Below are 14,253 nucleotides of genomic sequence, written 5' to 3' on the forward strand. Positions count from 1 at the left end.
GTTTTATTTGGGGCAAAATGAGGACTATAGCCCGGGAGACAGCATCTCAGAGAGCTCTGAGAAACTGCCCCAAAGAGTTAGGGGGGTTGGTCAGTACATATGTGGTTTTGGTGAAGGGGGAGTCCATGCAATCAAGAACATATGTTTTGCAGAAGGTTCTGCTCGTCTCGTGAAGTTTACTGCTAGTCATGAGGAGCAGACGTCACCATGAAGGATTTTAGTGCTTTTCTAGATATGAAGAGATACAAGAATTGGGCTCATAAAATCTTCTGAGAATATCTAACCATCTGAAGACCTGTTCTGCCAGTTTTTCCCAGAGCACAGAGTGCCTCATTCCTGATCTCCACCCTGAACTCCTTTCAGGGGGTGTTGAAGGTCAGCAGCTACAACAGCTCATGATTTAATCCTTGCAGAGGCAGATGGCAAGTGCCAGTTTGTAGCTGATGCTTGAATATAATGGAAGACTTCTTTAGCAGAATGTTATGTTGGTGGTCATTTGAGCATTACAAACTGATGAACGGTGCTTTGGTAGAGGCTATGTCTGTGTGTCGCCGTCAGGCTGGGTACAGTCCTAAGCGGTCAACGTTGCTAACAACAATTTAACAAAGAGGAAGAGCAGGAAGGATGCAGAGGGGGACCAAGGAGGGTTATCTTTGGGCCAAGCATCATTCCAAGCCCTTCACATCGCAGTGAAGCCCTGCACTGCGGTACAAAGCATGTGTCTTCATTGCCTCTTTTTCACAAGAGAGGAACCTTAGGCTCAGAGAGCCAAACTGCTTGATATCATTGCTGAGCTGGTAAGCAGTAGAGTTCCACTTTGCATCCCGTTCACCACCTTTACAGCCCGAGCAGGTAGACACTACAGGTAAAGACACCTGTGTGAATGACGCTGGTGTAGCCAGCCAGGCAGGATGAGCTCATTGAGATTTAGATGCAGTTTGTGGATTAGGGTACAAAGACACTGATAAGGTCTCAGCCTCTCTCTCTGTCTCTCTCTCTCTCTCTCTCTCTCTCTCTCCAGTTTGTATTTGTATCTCTAGGCAGAAATGTATTAATTTTTTCCCTGATATTTCAAATTATCATAATTGAGTCTTGATATAAATTTTTAAAATTAATTTAAAATAGTACACAATGTAAATTCAAAATTGTAAATGAAATATTTAAATGTTGAGAACTATGTTATGAAAAAATTATCAAAATGCAAAGTGTTTTTGCAAAAAGGATGTTTTTCTCAATTAGACACTTCACATCTTTTAGGATGGTATTATCAAAAAAACAAAAGACAAGTGTTGGCAAAGATGTGGAGAAATTGGAGCCCTTGTATACTGTTGATGGGAATTCAAAATGGTGCAGCCACTAAGGAAAGCAGTAAGAAAGTACCTTTAAAAATTAAAAATGGGACTACCATATGATCCAGCAATCTCACTTCTGGGCATTTATTCAAAAGAATTGAAATCAAGATCTCAAAGAGATATTAGCACTCCTGTGTTCATTGTAGCGCCATTCACAATAGCCAAGATGTGGAAACACGTAAATGTTCATGGAAAGGTAAATGGATAAAAACTGTGGTAGATATATGCAATAGAATATAATTCAGCCTTTAAAAAGAAGGAAAGTTTGCAATATGTGATAACATGAGTGAACCTTGAGAACATTATGCTAAGTGAAATAAGCCTGTCACAGAAAGACAAACACTACATAATTCCATTCACGTGAGCTATCTAAAACTCATGCAATCAGAGAGTGGGCATGGTGGTTGCCAGGTGTTGGGGGGAGGAAGAAATGAGGACTTGCTAACCAAAGGGCAAAAAGTTTCTGTTATGAAAGATAAGTAAGTTCCAGAGCTCTGCTGAAAAATATTGTGCCAATAGTTAACAATACTGCATTGTTCACTTAGACTTTTGTTGGGAGGGTGGACCTCATGATAAATGTTCTTTCCACAATAAAATTAAATTTAAAAAAATGTTTACACGGTGCTTACTAAGCGCCTACATGATTCTAAGGGCTTTACAAATATTTAATCATTGAACAACCAACTTTAAAGAAAGGCAAATGCACCAGAAGGTTAAGTAGCTCGCCCAGGGTCACATACCAGGTGGTCTGGTTGCTAAGTGTTTGCTGTTAACATAAATTCACGAAGGACCCAGTAGGATCATTTTTCCAGTGCTACTGTGAGTGCCTTTCCTGCAAGGGCTGAGTCCCAGCATGTGGGCACACAAGGATTAAATCTCAGATGTTCAACAACAAAGCACTTCAGCACACTTTTTTATCCAAGACTTAACTTCCCCAGACACCTTGAACAGTGGTTTTCAAAGTGTGGTCCCTGGGTCAGCAACGTCGACCTCAACTGGGAACTTGTTAGAAACATAAATTTGGGGACCACACCCCAGACCTCAGAAACTCTGGGACAGGGCACAGCCAGCTGGATTTTAACAAACTCTCTCGCAGATTCCGCTGCTCCCTCAGGGTTGAGAACCATGGGTGTGATTATTACAGGATCTTCTCTCTGTTTGGTGAGCAGAGTTTTCTCTCCCTGTGACCCCTAACACTACTGAAAACGATCTGTTTCTTCCATTCAGGGCAGGAGCGGAGAGGAACAAGGAACCAGGGTGGTATGTATAGAGTCCTGGCCAGAACATGTGCGTGTGCCGTATTATTTAATCCCAACCGCAATACTGTGAAGCATTAGCAGGATGAGAAAGCAAAAACTCAGCGAGGCTGAGTCATCCCCCAAGGGCACAGAGCAAGTAGCAAACCTGGTTTGCAAAAATTCACCATTTTCGCACCGTCTCTCCTTAAAGCAGGAGTGACCTCTATATCTTATTACCCTTCTCCCCCTGAACTTGCTGTTCAGGAACAGCAAGTTCCTAAATAAAGTGAAAGGAAAAAAGTACCCGATTCAACGGGAAAAATCCCAGTGTTTTGCAAGATTTTGTGGGACTCAAATGAGAAAGAAAGTGAAGACATTTTGAGAAACCAAAGTGTGCTCTGCCTTATGAAATACCCTATTACAATTTTCCGTCAGAGTCCAAGAAAACATGGTTTCTTTAAGTAAGCCAATAATTTTAACACCGAAATAAAGACGAGGGTAGGTTATGCTCATTGTATAATTTTTATATATAATTTGGTAGTCATCTATGCCAATTCCGGTAGGCGGGGCTGCTTTCCACGGAGTCCAAGGTTGTCCTAAAGAATCTTACCTGAAGTGCGGATGTGTTTGAAAGAACATCATTTCCTCCTTGGTTGCTTCGGCCAAGCTCAGCTTGTTCGTGACCTCCTGCTGACCCCGGCGCTTCACTATCATATAACCTCTCTTGAGATGGTATGTGAGGTCCTGCATGACTTTCAGGACACCTTTCTCAGCGCCCTTGTCCACTAGATCTGGTTTGGTCAGGATTCCTGTGAGGTGATTAGAGAAGGGCACTGGAGAGTTTGGTCCTCTAGTCAAATATACTGAAAGCTGCTAGGCTACGGGATCTTTTACTGGCCATGATCAGCAAAGCCTCTTGCAGCCTTGATGGCCCAGCGCCTGACAGCCCGTTCATTCATTCATCCCATCGTCACTCCTCTTACTTGTACTTTTCTTCACTCACCCGTTCACTCAGCTCGTGAACTGCCTTGTGTAATTCATGTAACAAATGTCTCTTGGGTGGTTGCTGGGTGCCAGACACTTAGACAGCATACATCATCAGAACCGACCCACTCCATCACCATGCTTCCAAAAACACGTCATCCCCTACCGTAAGGAGGGCCTGTGCCCTCTCTCTAATGTCTCCTGTCGCAGACTCACTCTGCCTCTTCTGGTGGGTACCTCCTTCGATGTCCTCCCTCCTTCCTCGCTCATGTTCCTGCCCTCACTCCTTCCTGCTCACATTGGACCAGAAGCTTTGATTTCCAAGTGACTGTGTTCTTGATGGATGCTTGGTTTGCTTCCACATTTGGGCTGTTGTGAATAAGGCTGCTGTGCACATGAGTGTATATTGCATTTCCTTTTTAAACCTAGCACACTGTTCTCTATTTCTGTACTTGACCCTAGAATGCATGGAAAGTTTGCATTGATGTTATAATGCTGTTCGGAATATACTGAGGTCAGATTGTGTATACTCTATGGTTATAGCACTTAGCTGAATTTATAACAATAATAGCTAATATTGAGCAAGAACTTTTGGTTATTAGAGTGTGTGGCTAATGAGAAGAACAGAAAACTATTACGGGTGTTATTCAATTGCTATGGAGACACTGATATCCAAATAGATCTACTGAACAGGTGATGTTGTCTTCTGTGGTCGTCAATAAGGCATCCCTAACGACTTCTAACTGCACAATGACTCATGACCCAAAACCTGAGTTTTCTCTCTGGTTCAATGTGCTCTAGACACCTGTAGAAGTCAGCAGTTAACAGGGCACAAGTGTAGTCTGGCATATAATAACACATTACACGTGAGCTGTATTCCCCTAGCGTTATTTTTATCCTAACTGGAAAACTAGGCATTTGTTGAGGAAAAAGTGGAAAAGGCAACGATATACTGAGTATCCATTTAGTGGAGGAAAATGACTTGCAAATTTTCAGGAAGGCAAACTCAACAGGTAGGTGAAGTGATTGGGAGAGAAGTGATGTTGAATAATAATATTAAAAATTTTTAAATAGCAGCTATTATTTGCCCAAGGATATGTAGCCAGTAAGTGGTAGAACAAGGATTCAAACCCAGGAAGTCTGTGCTCTTAAACCAAGTCCCCTATAATGCCTTCCAGAGTGACTTTTTAAAAAAAAAGAAATTGAAGGGAACCCATCTACCCCAGGAAGCATTCTGCTTGAATATAAATTCTGCAGACACCTGTGCTTCAATGTAAGCCTGGAAGAATGTTCCCTGAGTATGTTCACACAGGCCCTGGGAAAGTCTTTTCCATGCACCAAGGACTCACAAGAACTTTACCTGTGGAACTGCAGAGCTGATGGGTCACTTTCTCCTTTTTGGACCACTGTGGGAGAACAAATAAGGCATTTCTCCTCCCCCATCCAGAATGGTTCAAGAATGCAAATAAGGGACGATAGGAAGGAGGGCAAAGAACCTCCAAATGTTGGCCACACATCTAACCCTGACTGTCAGTGAGGGTGACCCATCTGCTGTGCTCGACTCCTCCCTGAGCCCATGGAGCTTCCCTGGGAACAGCACTTGGATCTAAGGCAGGATGTGGGCGCCTGTAACAGAGCTACATTCCAGGACCTTCTAAATATATGAGGGGTCTCCCCCTGGCTTCCTGTCCTCTAGAAGCTTGGTTCTTTCTTCTTACCTATGGTCCTGTCTCCATCGGGGTCCACCTCCTGAGCCATGCTCAGTGCCTCCGTGGTGGCGATGTCCACGTTGCAGGGGACCACCACTAAGTTGATTGTCTGCTGCCTCTGGATGTACTTTTTGACAAGTGCCTTGATCTGATGCCAAGGAATCACAAAGGAAGAACACGTCTCTGGTCACCCAAGAGCACGGCTAGACATCCCAGAGCATGATCCAGTTTTTACACTTCTGGGCTTTGGCTTAGCCTGTCCCCTTCCTCTGGAATGTCCACCCACTTGCCCTTATTGAGCTCTCTGTTGATGTCCTACTTATCCTCCAAAGCTCATCACTGATATTTCTTCTTTCTCAAAGACTCCCTGATTCCTATGACTAGATGAGACCCCTCCTTCATCGACAGATCTTCCCTGTGACACTCCTGAGACTATGGCAGGAAGAAGCAGCATGCTCTGACCCCAGGCAAGCATCTTTCTCATACCCTAGGAAGTCCCACCCGTTTGCTGAATGAAGTGGGGTAAGAAGTGTGGAATTAGTCCCTTAACGCAGTAAAGGAAATGACCTAACTACACTGCTCCTACAGAGACAGAGAACGGTGATTTGGATATAGGAAGAAAGAGTAATTTAACTGCCCAAGACAGTGGAGCTAGCAGAGACCCCATCCAGAAAGGACCGACACAATCCTAGTTGGGCTATGGTTGAGTTCCCAACACTGGAAGTGCCTCCCGTAAAAGGGAGGAGGGCAGTTAAATGACCCCAGTCCTGGGGCAGGAGGGTATCGCCTTCTCCCCATACTCCACCTTGTCCCTTTACACCCTGGACCCCAACCCCGCTCCTGAGACCATCCTCGTCTCCTTGGCCTCTGTGTGAGCTGGCCTGGCAAAGGCTTCACAAGGCTGCTCTTGGGGTGAACCCAGCCCAAAGATCATGCGTGACTCTGGCATCCCAGTGACGACTGTGTCCTCAGGCAACCTTAGGGGGGGAAGGTCTTTGGCAAAGAAGCCCAGGGCTCAGTGGCTGTCGGTTTGTACTGGGTCACTGCTGGTCTGCAGTTCTCATTCCTGTGCGTTGTGCTGGCCTTTCTGCCCCTGATCAGAGATAACAGTCTGTGTTCCGATTGACTTACGTAGCGTTAGTTTAAAAAACTGTTGCTAAAATTGGCAGATCCCATGTAAAAATCCAATTTCTGGCTTCTTTTAAATATCGGGATAGTGGTAACACTGGGCCAACATTCTCACAGGACAACATTGGGCAGGGCGTCAATACCTATACACCTCCAGTGCCACTGAGTCAACTTCTCCTGTTTCCATGACCTACCAGGCCCTTGTCAGAATCTGAGTATGAGGCCCCAGCCCTAGATGGTCCTACCCCAGCCTCCTCCCCAACTACTCAGAGTGAGGGCTGGGAAGGTGCACCAGAGCCCTTGGGGCTGCCGGCAGAGACCTCAGAAGTCTCCCCAACTTAGCGTGGGACCCATTCCCAAGTTCCAGAAAGGCTCATTTGCAGTCCGACATCATGGGGCTGGTTTCCCACGGCCACCCTGGGGATGCCGGGAAGATCAAGGAGGGTCAGATCTGGAACCTCAGGGGAGGTGATCTCCAGACTAATGAGCTCGTGGCTAATGCCAACTCCATTCCCAGCTACGGCATCCTGGGCTACAGAGACCGAGAGAAGAAAAACCGAGAGTCCAAATGAACAACCCAACTTAGCAGAAGCAGTGAAACCTGTGGGCAGCTACATATTTCACCTATATTTGGGGACAGCCCTGATGTGAGAAATAGGCAGGGAACTTAGGGCACAGCCCTGATTAATTGCCTAATTCTCTAGAGATAGAAGTTGGGGTCGGGGGGATGACAGCCAGGCTGTTCCTCTGTAAACTTTTCCTGCCTTAATTATCATTCAGGGTCACGACCTAAGATATGAGTTTGTAACTTTGTACTGAAGTGTACCATAGGTACCAGAAAGTACCCACTGTCTTAAGCACGTGGCTTGGTGAGTTTCACGTTTCACAGGCTGGACCCCGTATTGGTGCTTATAGCTGAGGGCTCTTCCTTTTCATTACCATGTGTTATTCCACCCTGTGCCTCGATGCAGTCTACTGTTGATGGACATTGGGTGGTTTCCAATGGGGGGTGGGGGGCGATCACAAGGGTGCTGCTATGAAAATTCTGGAACCTGACTTTTGGTGCACCTTTTGGCTGGGGGTATACTCAGGACTGGAGTTTGGGGGCATCATGGGGTGGGCACCCCTCCAGCCTTAGTCGATATTGTGCCAGTTTTCCAAAGTGGTTACAGCAACTTGCCCTCCCATCAGCAGTGGACCAGCGTTCCAAGACACTATACTAAAGAGGCTCATTATACCTCCTTACACAGAACGTTCACCCAAGCTGGCACCCATGGTGCCCTCCTAGTCTTGCCCACAGAGCTCATGGCTAGAGAGAGTCTGGGCAGATCTGGACAGGGCTGCAGGATGTGCCGGGCACGAGGCAGCCCAGGACAGGCATGGCCAGCACAGAGGGTGCAGACCTTTTATTATCTGAAGCTAGGAAACTTGCCAATCGAGGGTCTCAAGAAGCTTCTGTTCCAAGGGGTGGATGCTAGAATTGGGGCAGTACTTCTCTATTTGGGGAGGGATCCCTCTGGTGAGCCAGCTGAGACAACAGGATTCTCGGGGTGCTGAGCCCACGGAGTCATGTAAGAACCCCAGCCTCAGATGCTAAGTTTATTGCTTGGTAAGGAAGAAGCCCATCTCCCTGGAACGGAAGCTGTGGCTGCAGAGTTTCCTGTTATGATCAGGGTTGATTTTCGCCTGCCCGGCTGAGCCCAGCTTGAGAGCAGGAAGGGGGAGAAGCCCGGGGGAGGGGTGGGCATGCTCAGGGACCTGGGGGGCAGGGTTGCGAGGGGGTGACCTCCAGGGTCCCCTCTGAGCAGGTACAGAAGTGGATTCCAGGAGCAACTGAGCCTTTTGATCATTCTGTGCTTACCTAAGGCTAATCTCAACTGTTGGCTATGCTTCCAGAAATGATGGGTGGGTGGGGTCAGCGCTGGGGGAAGCTGCATTGGATGGGGACAGGGACGTGGCTACAGGCAACCAGCCACGTTAGGTTAGAGCAGCTCCTTGGGACACACATACCCAGCAGTGACCAGGGTAGCTGGGGCCGGGGGTCCTGTAGGGGACACTTCCCAGAGGAGGGGCAGGTAAACTGAGACCCAAAGGAAGAGTAGGAATTAGGCAGGCAAGGAGGAGGGACAGCATGTGAGGGAAGGCATTTGAGGCAGGGGCACTGGCACGTGGAAAAGCCTGGAAGGAAGAGACGGGTGCTTGCTGTGGAGCTGGAGAGGCCCCGATGACCGATCATGGCTGGGGTTAGCAGGAGCCGACCTGTAGCCGCCCGCGGGGCCCTACCTTTACGTATTTCCCTCCCCACCTGAGGGGTCCTGCACCTGGAGCTCCGTCTTCCGGCCGCTGATTCTCCCTGTCCACTTGCACTCCGGCTTTGTCAGTTTCAGCACCAGCGGACACCTGGTTATGATTCCTGAGACTTTCCCAAACATCCTGTTTCCCTTAAAAAGAAGAGTTCACACGTGCCCTTTGCTCTTATTCTCCCCAGTGTCCCCAGAGGCCTCATCTGAAATCTCTAGGGCCTAGGTACAGAAATCTCCAAGCCCCATCACTTTCCCCCGGGCCCTAGAAAGGCCTGGGGCATGGTCCGGGTGGAAGCCCAGGGCCCGGACAGGCAGGATGTGAAGCGGTGAGATCCGCCTGACCCTGTCCGGCCCCTCCAAGCCTCTCCCGTTCTGGTGTGGAGGCAGCACACAGCACTGTCCTACAAGGCAGGTATGTCCAGGGCTACCTGCCTGCCTCACAAGACTGCCATGGCCACACTGGCCTCCAGACTCTCTGCTCTGTTGTTTCTCTCCCCAAAATGCTGAACCCAGGGCGGAGGGGAGGAGCCCTGTCCCCACTCTGACTCCATCACATGTCAGGCACTGGGGCTGGTGGGAAACTCACAGGAGACTCTGGAGTAAAGGACCAGCTGCCTGTAGTCAGGAGGAGGCACAGGCCAGGGCACTCTTACTGGGGGCTGTGCAGGGTCCTGGCAGCCCTCCGGCATCCCCACTCCCTCCTCTGTGCCCAGGGGGCAGCCCTGGCCCCCTGGGTTCTGGTTGGGTTTGGCTGATGGACAGTGCTGGCAGGAGATGGGAATGAGGGAGGGAACCAGGACAGGGGAACCTCTACCCGCTACAGGATGCCATCTCCTCCCTTGTTTTTGTCCTTTATAATTATTTTATTAAATCAGAAATGTACAACAGCTTTTTAACTCTACACACACTTTAAAAATGTTTAAAGGAAACAGGGACTTCCCTGGCAGTCCAGTGGTTAAGACTCTGCACTCCCAATGCAGGGAGCGTGGGTTCGATCCCCGGTTGGGGAACTAGATCCTGCATGCTGCACAGCATGGCCAAACAAAAAAATGTTTTTAAAGGAAACATTGTGTCTTATCACACCATGATCCTGGCTAATAGCTTCTCAAAGCGGTTGAGAAAATTCTTCAAAAAGACTTCACATGTTACCTGAAACTCACAAATTAACAAGATCAAAGGAGAAATGCTTCTACACTGTTAGAAAGATGACTAGAAAGAAACCGACTGATACAGGCCCAGCGATGACTACTGACAGGTGAAAGAGGACTCAGAAACTAGGGGCAGCAGGAACACCCAGGGCCCTGCCCCCCGGCCGCCTGCCCACACCACACACTCCAGACGCAGCCGTCCAGGGCTTGTGGGAGCTGCCCTCCCGGGGGCCTTCCCAGCAACCTCTCCTGAGCCCACTGGTCCCCGGGATGCCTTGTGGCTTGCAGGAGGCTGGCCCGGCAGAGCTTACCACTGCCTCTGGGAAGGGCGACCCCCGATAGCGCCTCCAGCACGGACCTCTTGCCCGAGCTCTGGTCCCCAGTGACAGCGATGGCGGGCAGGACCAGGCCCTGCTCCACATCCAGGGCCCGCAGGGAGTCGATGAGGTCACTGCAGGGCTGCACCTTCTCCTCGTACTGGTTGTACAGGTTGTTCTCAAGCCCCTGGAAGAGACACCACAGACTTCCCAGTCTTGGCCTCTGATGGGGCTCCCACCACCTTCGGGAATTTGTGGCCGAATTAGAAACAGGAGGGATGAGAGGTGGATCGGGATGTGCCTGCAGGGAGGCCCCTGTGCTCTCGTCCTGTGGAGGATTTGCTTCTGCTGCTGGGGGGGATAATTTGGCTGGGGCTGGAGATGGAGATGGAGACAGGCAGAGACAGGCCATCTGGCGCCAAGGGGCAGGCGTTCCCCGCTGGAGGGGGGAGAGGAGTGGGCCCGCGGCTGCCGAGCCGGGGTGGGGTGGGGAAGGCAGGCTGGCAGTGATGACAGCATTAGTCATAGCTGGAGGCAAAGCTCCCAGGAAGGAGACCCCGGCACAGGGAACGGAGCCCCCAGATTCATGTCCAGGAAGGCCATTGCTGCCCCCAGAGACTGTGTCTGTCCCTGGTGCTCGTTGGAAGTGCCCAGGAGAGAGGGGGACACCAGTTGTGCGCCTGGGGCTGGACCAGACTTGCAGGTTTTATTTCCCGCCTTTCCCCGCCCCCACAACTCCCACGGGCTGCTGGGATGTGCCCTTCCTGGCCATACCTGCGCCCGACTTACCTTTGACGTCTGCCGGTCCCTGTTTCCTCCTGGCTGCTGGTGGTTCAAATTCAGCAGACTGAAGCCCTTGGCGAGGAAAACCGGGTCCTTTCCTCCCCCCTGCCAGTTTGGGGGGTACATCGTCTGTCCAGGTGCTGCGCCCGGTGGCAGTAGTGGCCGCTGCTGGAAGGAATGCATTTCTTCTTTGGGACAGTGTTGGGAGGAAACTGAGCTGCACGTAGGGCTTAGGCACCAGCTGTCTCCTGGGAAGCTGGTGGGTGCGGTCACCACTGCTCAGCACCTCCGATCTTCCTGGCAAGCTCTACAAAGACACAAGTTGGGAACGTGGCCCAAAGGTCCCCCAGCAAACCTCCCCAGGGCTGCATTTTTTCCAGCTCTGCCTTGCCCAGCCCCGTACAACCCACCCTCTGCACACAGGGGAGGCCAGGAGCCCAGCAGAGGCCCCGTCTGCAAGAGGGGCGGATGGCAACACACAGGTGCAGAGCACAAGAGGGGTCTCCATGGGCCCCCAGGGCCTGGGGACGAGCGAACTCCACGCTTCCAAAGGAGAGTTTGAATGTCCCACTGTTACTTCTGATGGGCTCCGTGTCACCGGAGGTTCAGGACTGGACAGGAGACCGTAAGGTGCAGAGAGATGACAGGCAGCCCCTCCTGGGTCCGTTTGAAGCCAATCTCTGCCCTGCCATCACTGTTTCTCACACAGACTAGGTCAGGCTGCTGGGGAGCCTGGGAGAAATGGTTGATTGGGTCTCTTGCTTCTCCATGGGGCCTATAATCAGGTAGTCAGCACCCTAGAAAGAGCTGGTGGTATTGAGTGCCGGCCTCACCTAGCGCTGCTCTAAGATGCTCATTTCATTTTCACAACAACCCTACGTGTTAGCTGCCAATCTTCATTCTTCCAGGTCAAGAAGCTGAAGCTCAGAGGTCCAGTTACTGGCCTAAGTCAGAGCCTAGAGGCCAGCCAGCGGCTCTGGGTCATGAACCCTTTCCTGCTATGACCTCCACTGGGAGCAGAGTGGATACAGCGAGTGGAATGGCTCCACCCCCCCTACCAAATGCATGTCCACCTGGACACGTGGATGTGACCTTATTTGGATAAAGGTCGCTTGCAGATGTAACTGATAAGAATTTGGAGATGAGGGTGGGCCCGAAATCCAAGAAGAGACAGGCAGAGAGGAGTTGAGACCCAGAGACCCACGGCCAGAGGGCGACAGAGGCAGAGATTGGAGGGGTGCTGCCCCAAGCCGAGGAACCCCAAGGTGGGCAGGAACCCCAGAAGCTGGGATAGAGGCCTGGAAGGGATGCTCCCTCACACTTCCAGGAGGAACTAATTCTGCCGACACCTCGACCTGGAACTTCCGGCCTCCAGAACCAGGAGAGAATAAATGTCTTGTTTTATGCGTCGGAGTTCGGGGAATTTTTTATGCCAGCCCCAGGGCACTAAGCAGTGGGGAGGATTGGAGTGTTGAGGTGGCCCCTCCCCCGTAGCTGGCCTTTGGGGCATCCACTGGTACCCCGTGTCCAGCTGTGGTCCTGCAGTCTAGCCCTCCGTCCGTCCCCTCTACTCGACAGCGGCCCCTGTGCACACACTGTGGCCCTTTTCCTTCTAAACCCCTGGTCTCATCATGTCACTGCCCTTTCTGAAAACCTCTGTCATGTTTTCTTTCAGAAGAGAGTTCCTAAAAAATTTGGTCCTAACCTACCTTTTCATATTTTATAGCACCTCTGAATGCTGGGCCGAACAGTTTGTCTTCCTCAGACTGCACATACGCACGTTCACGACTTTGTGTGTGCCACTGACCTGTTTTTAAAAATGAGGGTGATTTGTTCATTCATTCATTCATTCAACAAGTATGCTTTGAGGACTGATATGGGCTGAGTCATGTCCCCAAGTTCCTATGTTGGAGTCCTATCCCCCAGGACCTGAGTGTGTCTGTACTGGAGATATGGCCTTTAAAGGGGAGATTGAGGTAAAATGAAGCCACTAGGGTGGGTCCTAATCCAATCTGACTGTCTTTATGAAAAGAGGGGATTAGGACCCAGAGGTGCACAGAGGAAAGAGCACATGAAGACACGGGGAGAAGACGGCCGTCTACACACCCAGGAGAGAGGCCTCAGGAGAAACCAACCCTAATGACCCATTGATCTTGGACTCTTGGCCTCCAGACTGTGAGAAAACAAATTTCTGTTGTTTAAGTCACCCAGCCTGTGGCACTTCATTATGGTGTCCTGAGCGAACTAATACAAGGACCTACTATGTGCCAGGTAGTTCCTGCCATGGGGGTAGAGTGGTGATCAAGCCAGATAAAGTCCCTGCTTCTAGTATATACATTCTGTCAGGGACACCCCACAAACAAATAAGCCAACCAACAATGATATAACCCCAGGTGACGATGAAGTGTCTGGAAGAAAGGTAGTGGCTTATAGAGCCAGGGGTCAGCTGTCAGGGGGTAGGGAGTCTGTTTGAGGGTGTGTCCGTGTACAGGAAATGAAGGAGCAGAGGAGCAAACATTGAGGACCTGGGAGGAGCCTTCCTGGCAGAGGAAACATAAGTGCAAATGTCCTGACGTCAGTATGAGCTCAGGGAACTGGGAGAAGCACCACTTTCTCCTGGGGGGCTCAGAAAGCCCAGCCCAGGGGCACCTCCTTTCTTGGGAGGGGGCTGGCCTCTCTGCCTTGTCCTGTCTGGGCTGTGCCCTGGCCTTTCCTGGCATTGTTAGGGCTGGACCTGACACTTGGGTTTGGGCTGGAAGAAGGCAGAGAAGGTCTTCTACCGGCACTCTTCTGAGTGGGCAGCCCCACTGACCCGGAGACTGTAAGCGAAGGGGGATCCCCAGGTTTGGCCCTGCTCCCCAGGGAGCCCTGCGAAGGCTGTCAAGTGGAAGGAGCGCCCTTACCTCTGTGCTCAAATCCTGAGCCAGCACTTCTGTTCCCTCTTGTGGATGAAGGGCAGTGAGATCGCTCTGCACAAACTCACGAGTGAATTGGTTGGAAGGCCAGCCTCACAGCCAACCTGTCGGCCGATCCCAATGTTTGGGGCTGCATGGGAACGATGCACACACTACCTGGCCAGGAACCGCTGGCGCCTAGCCCTTGGAGTGCCCCGTGGCGTAAGCTAGCTTTAGAGGAAAGGGCTCTCAGACAGCCCCTCCCTCTGCTTGGGGACCAAAAATAAATCTGGGTTTTTTCCAGCTGTTTTGTATCTTCCCGTTCTTCTGAATTGCTCTGAGTCCCTGTGGTTTAGCCTTTGACGTGTTCCGCATCTCACAGTCTCCCACGCTACCA

General features: G+C 50.6%; 1 protein-coding gene across 1 annotated transcript; it reads right to left on the reverse strand.

Moving 5' to 3' along the window:
- Positions 1–3,110: 3,110 nt before the first annotated feature.
- On the reverse strand, positions 3,111–13,926 carry LOC114890680 (interferon-induced GTP-binding protein Mx2-like). Its single transcript, XM_029214445.1, is given in 8 exon segments — positions 3,111–3,399; positions 5,293–5,439; positions 6,797–6,943; positions 8,695–8,717; positions 8,719–8,824; positions 10,174–10,366; positions 10,969–11,130; positions 13,866–13,926. Coding segments are annotated over 7 exon segments (939 nt in total). The 5' UTR covers positions 11,089–11,130; positions 13,866–13,926; the 3' UTR covers positions 3,111–3,196.
- Between the last annotated feature and the right edge of the window lie 327 nt (positions 13,927–14,253).

Source organism: Monodon monoceros, unplaced genomic scaffold (genome assembly GCF_005190385.1).
Source record: "Monodon monoceros isolate NGI ecotype Baffin Bay Population unplaced genomic scaffold, NGI_Narwhal_1 Super_Scaffold_11, whole genome shotgun sequence".
In the NCBI taxonomy this organism is placed as follows: domain Eukaryota; kingdom Metazoa; phylum Chordata; class Mammalia; order Artiodactyla; family Monodontidae; genus Monodon; species Monodon monoceros.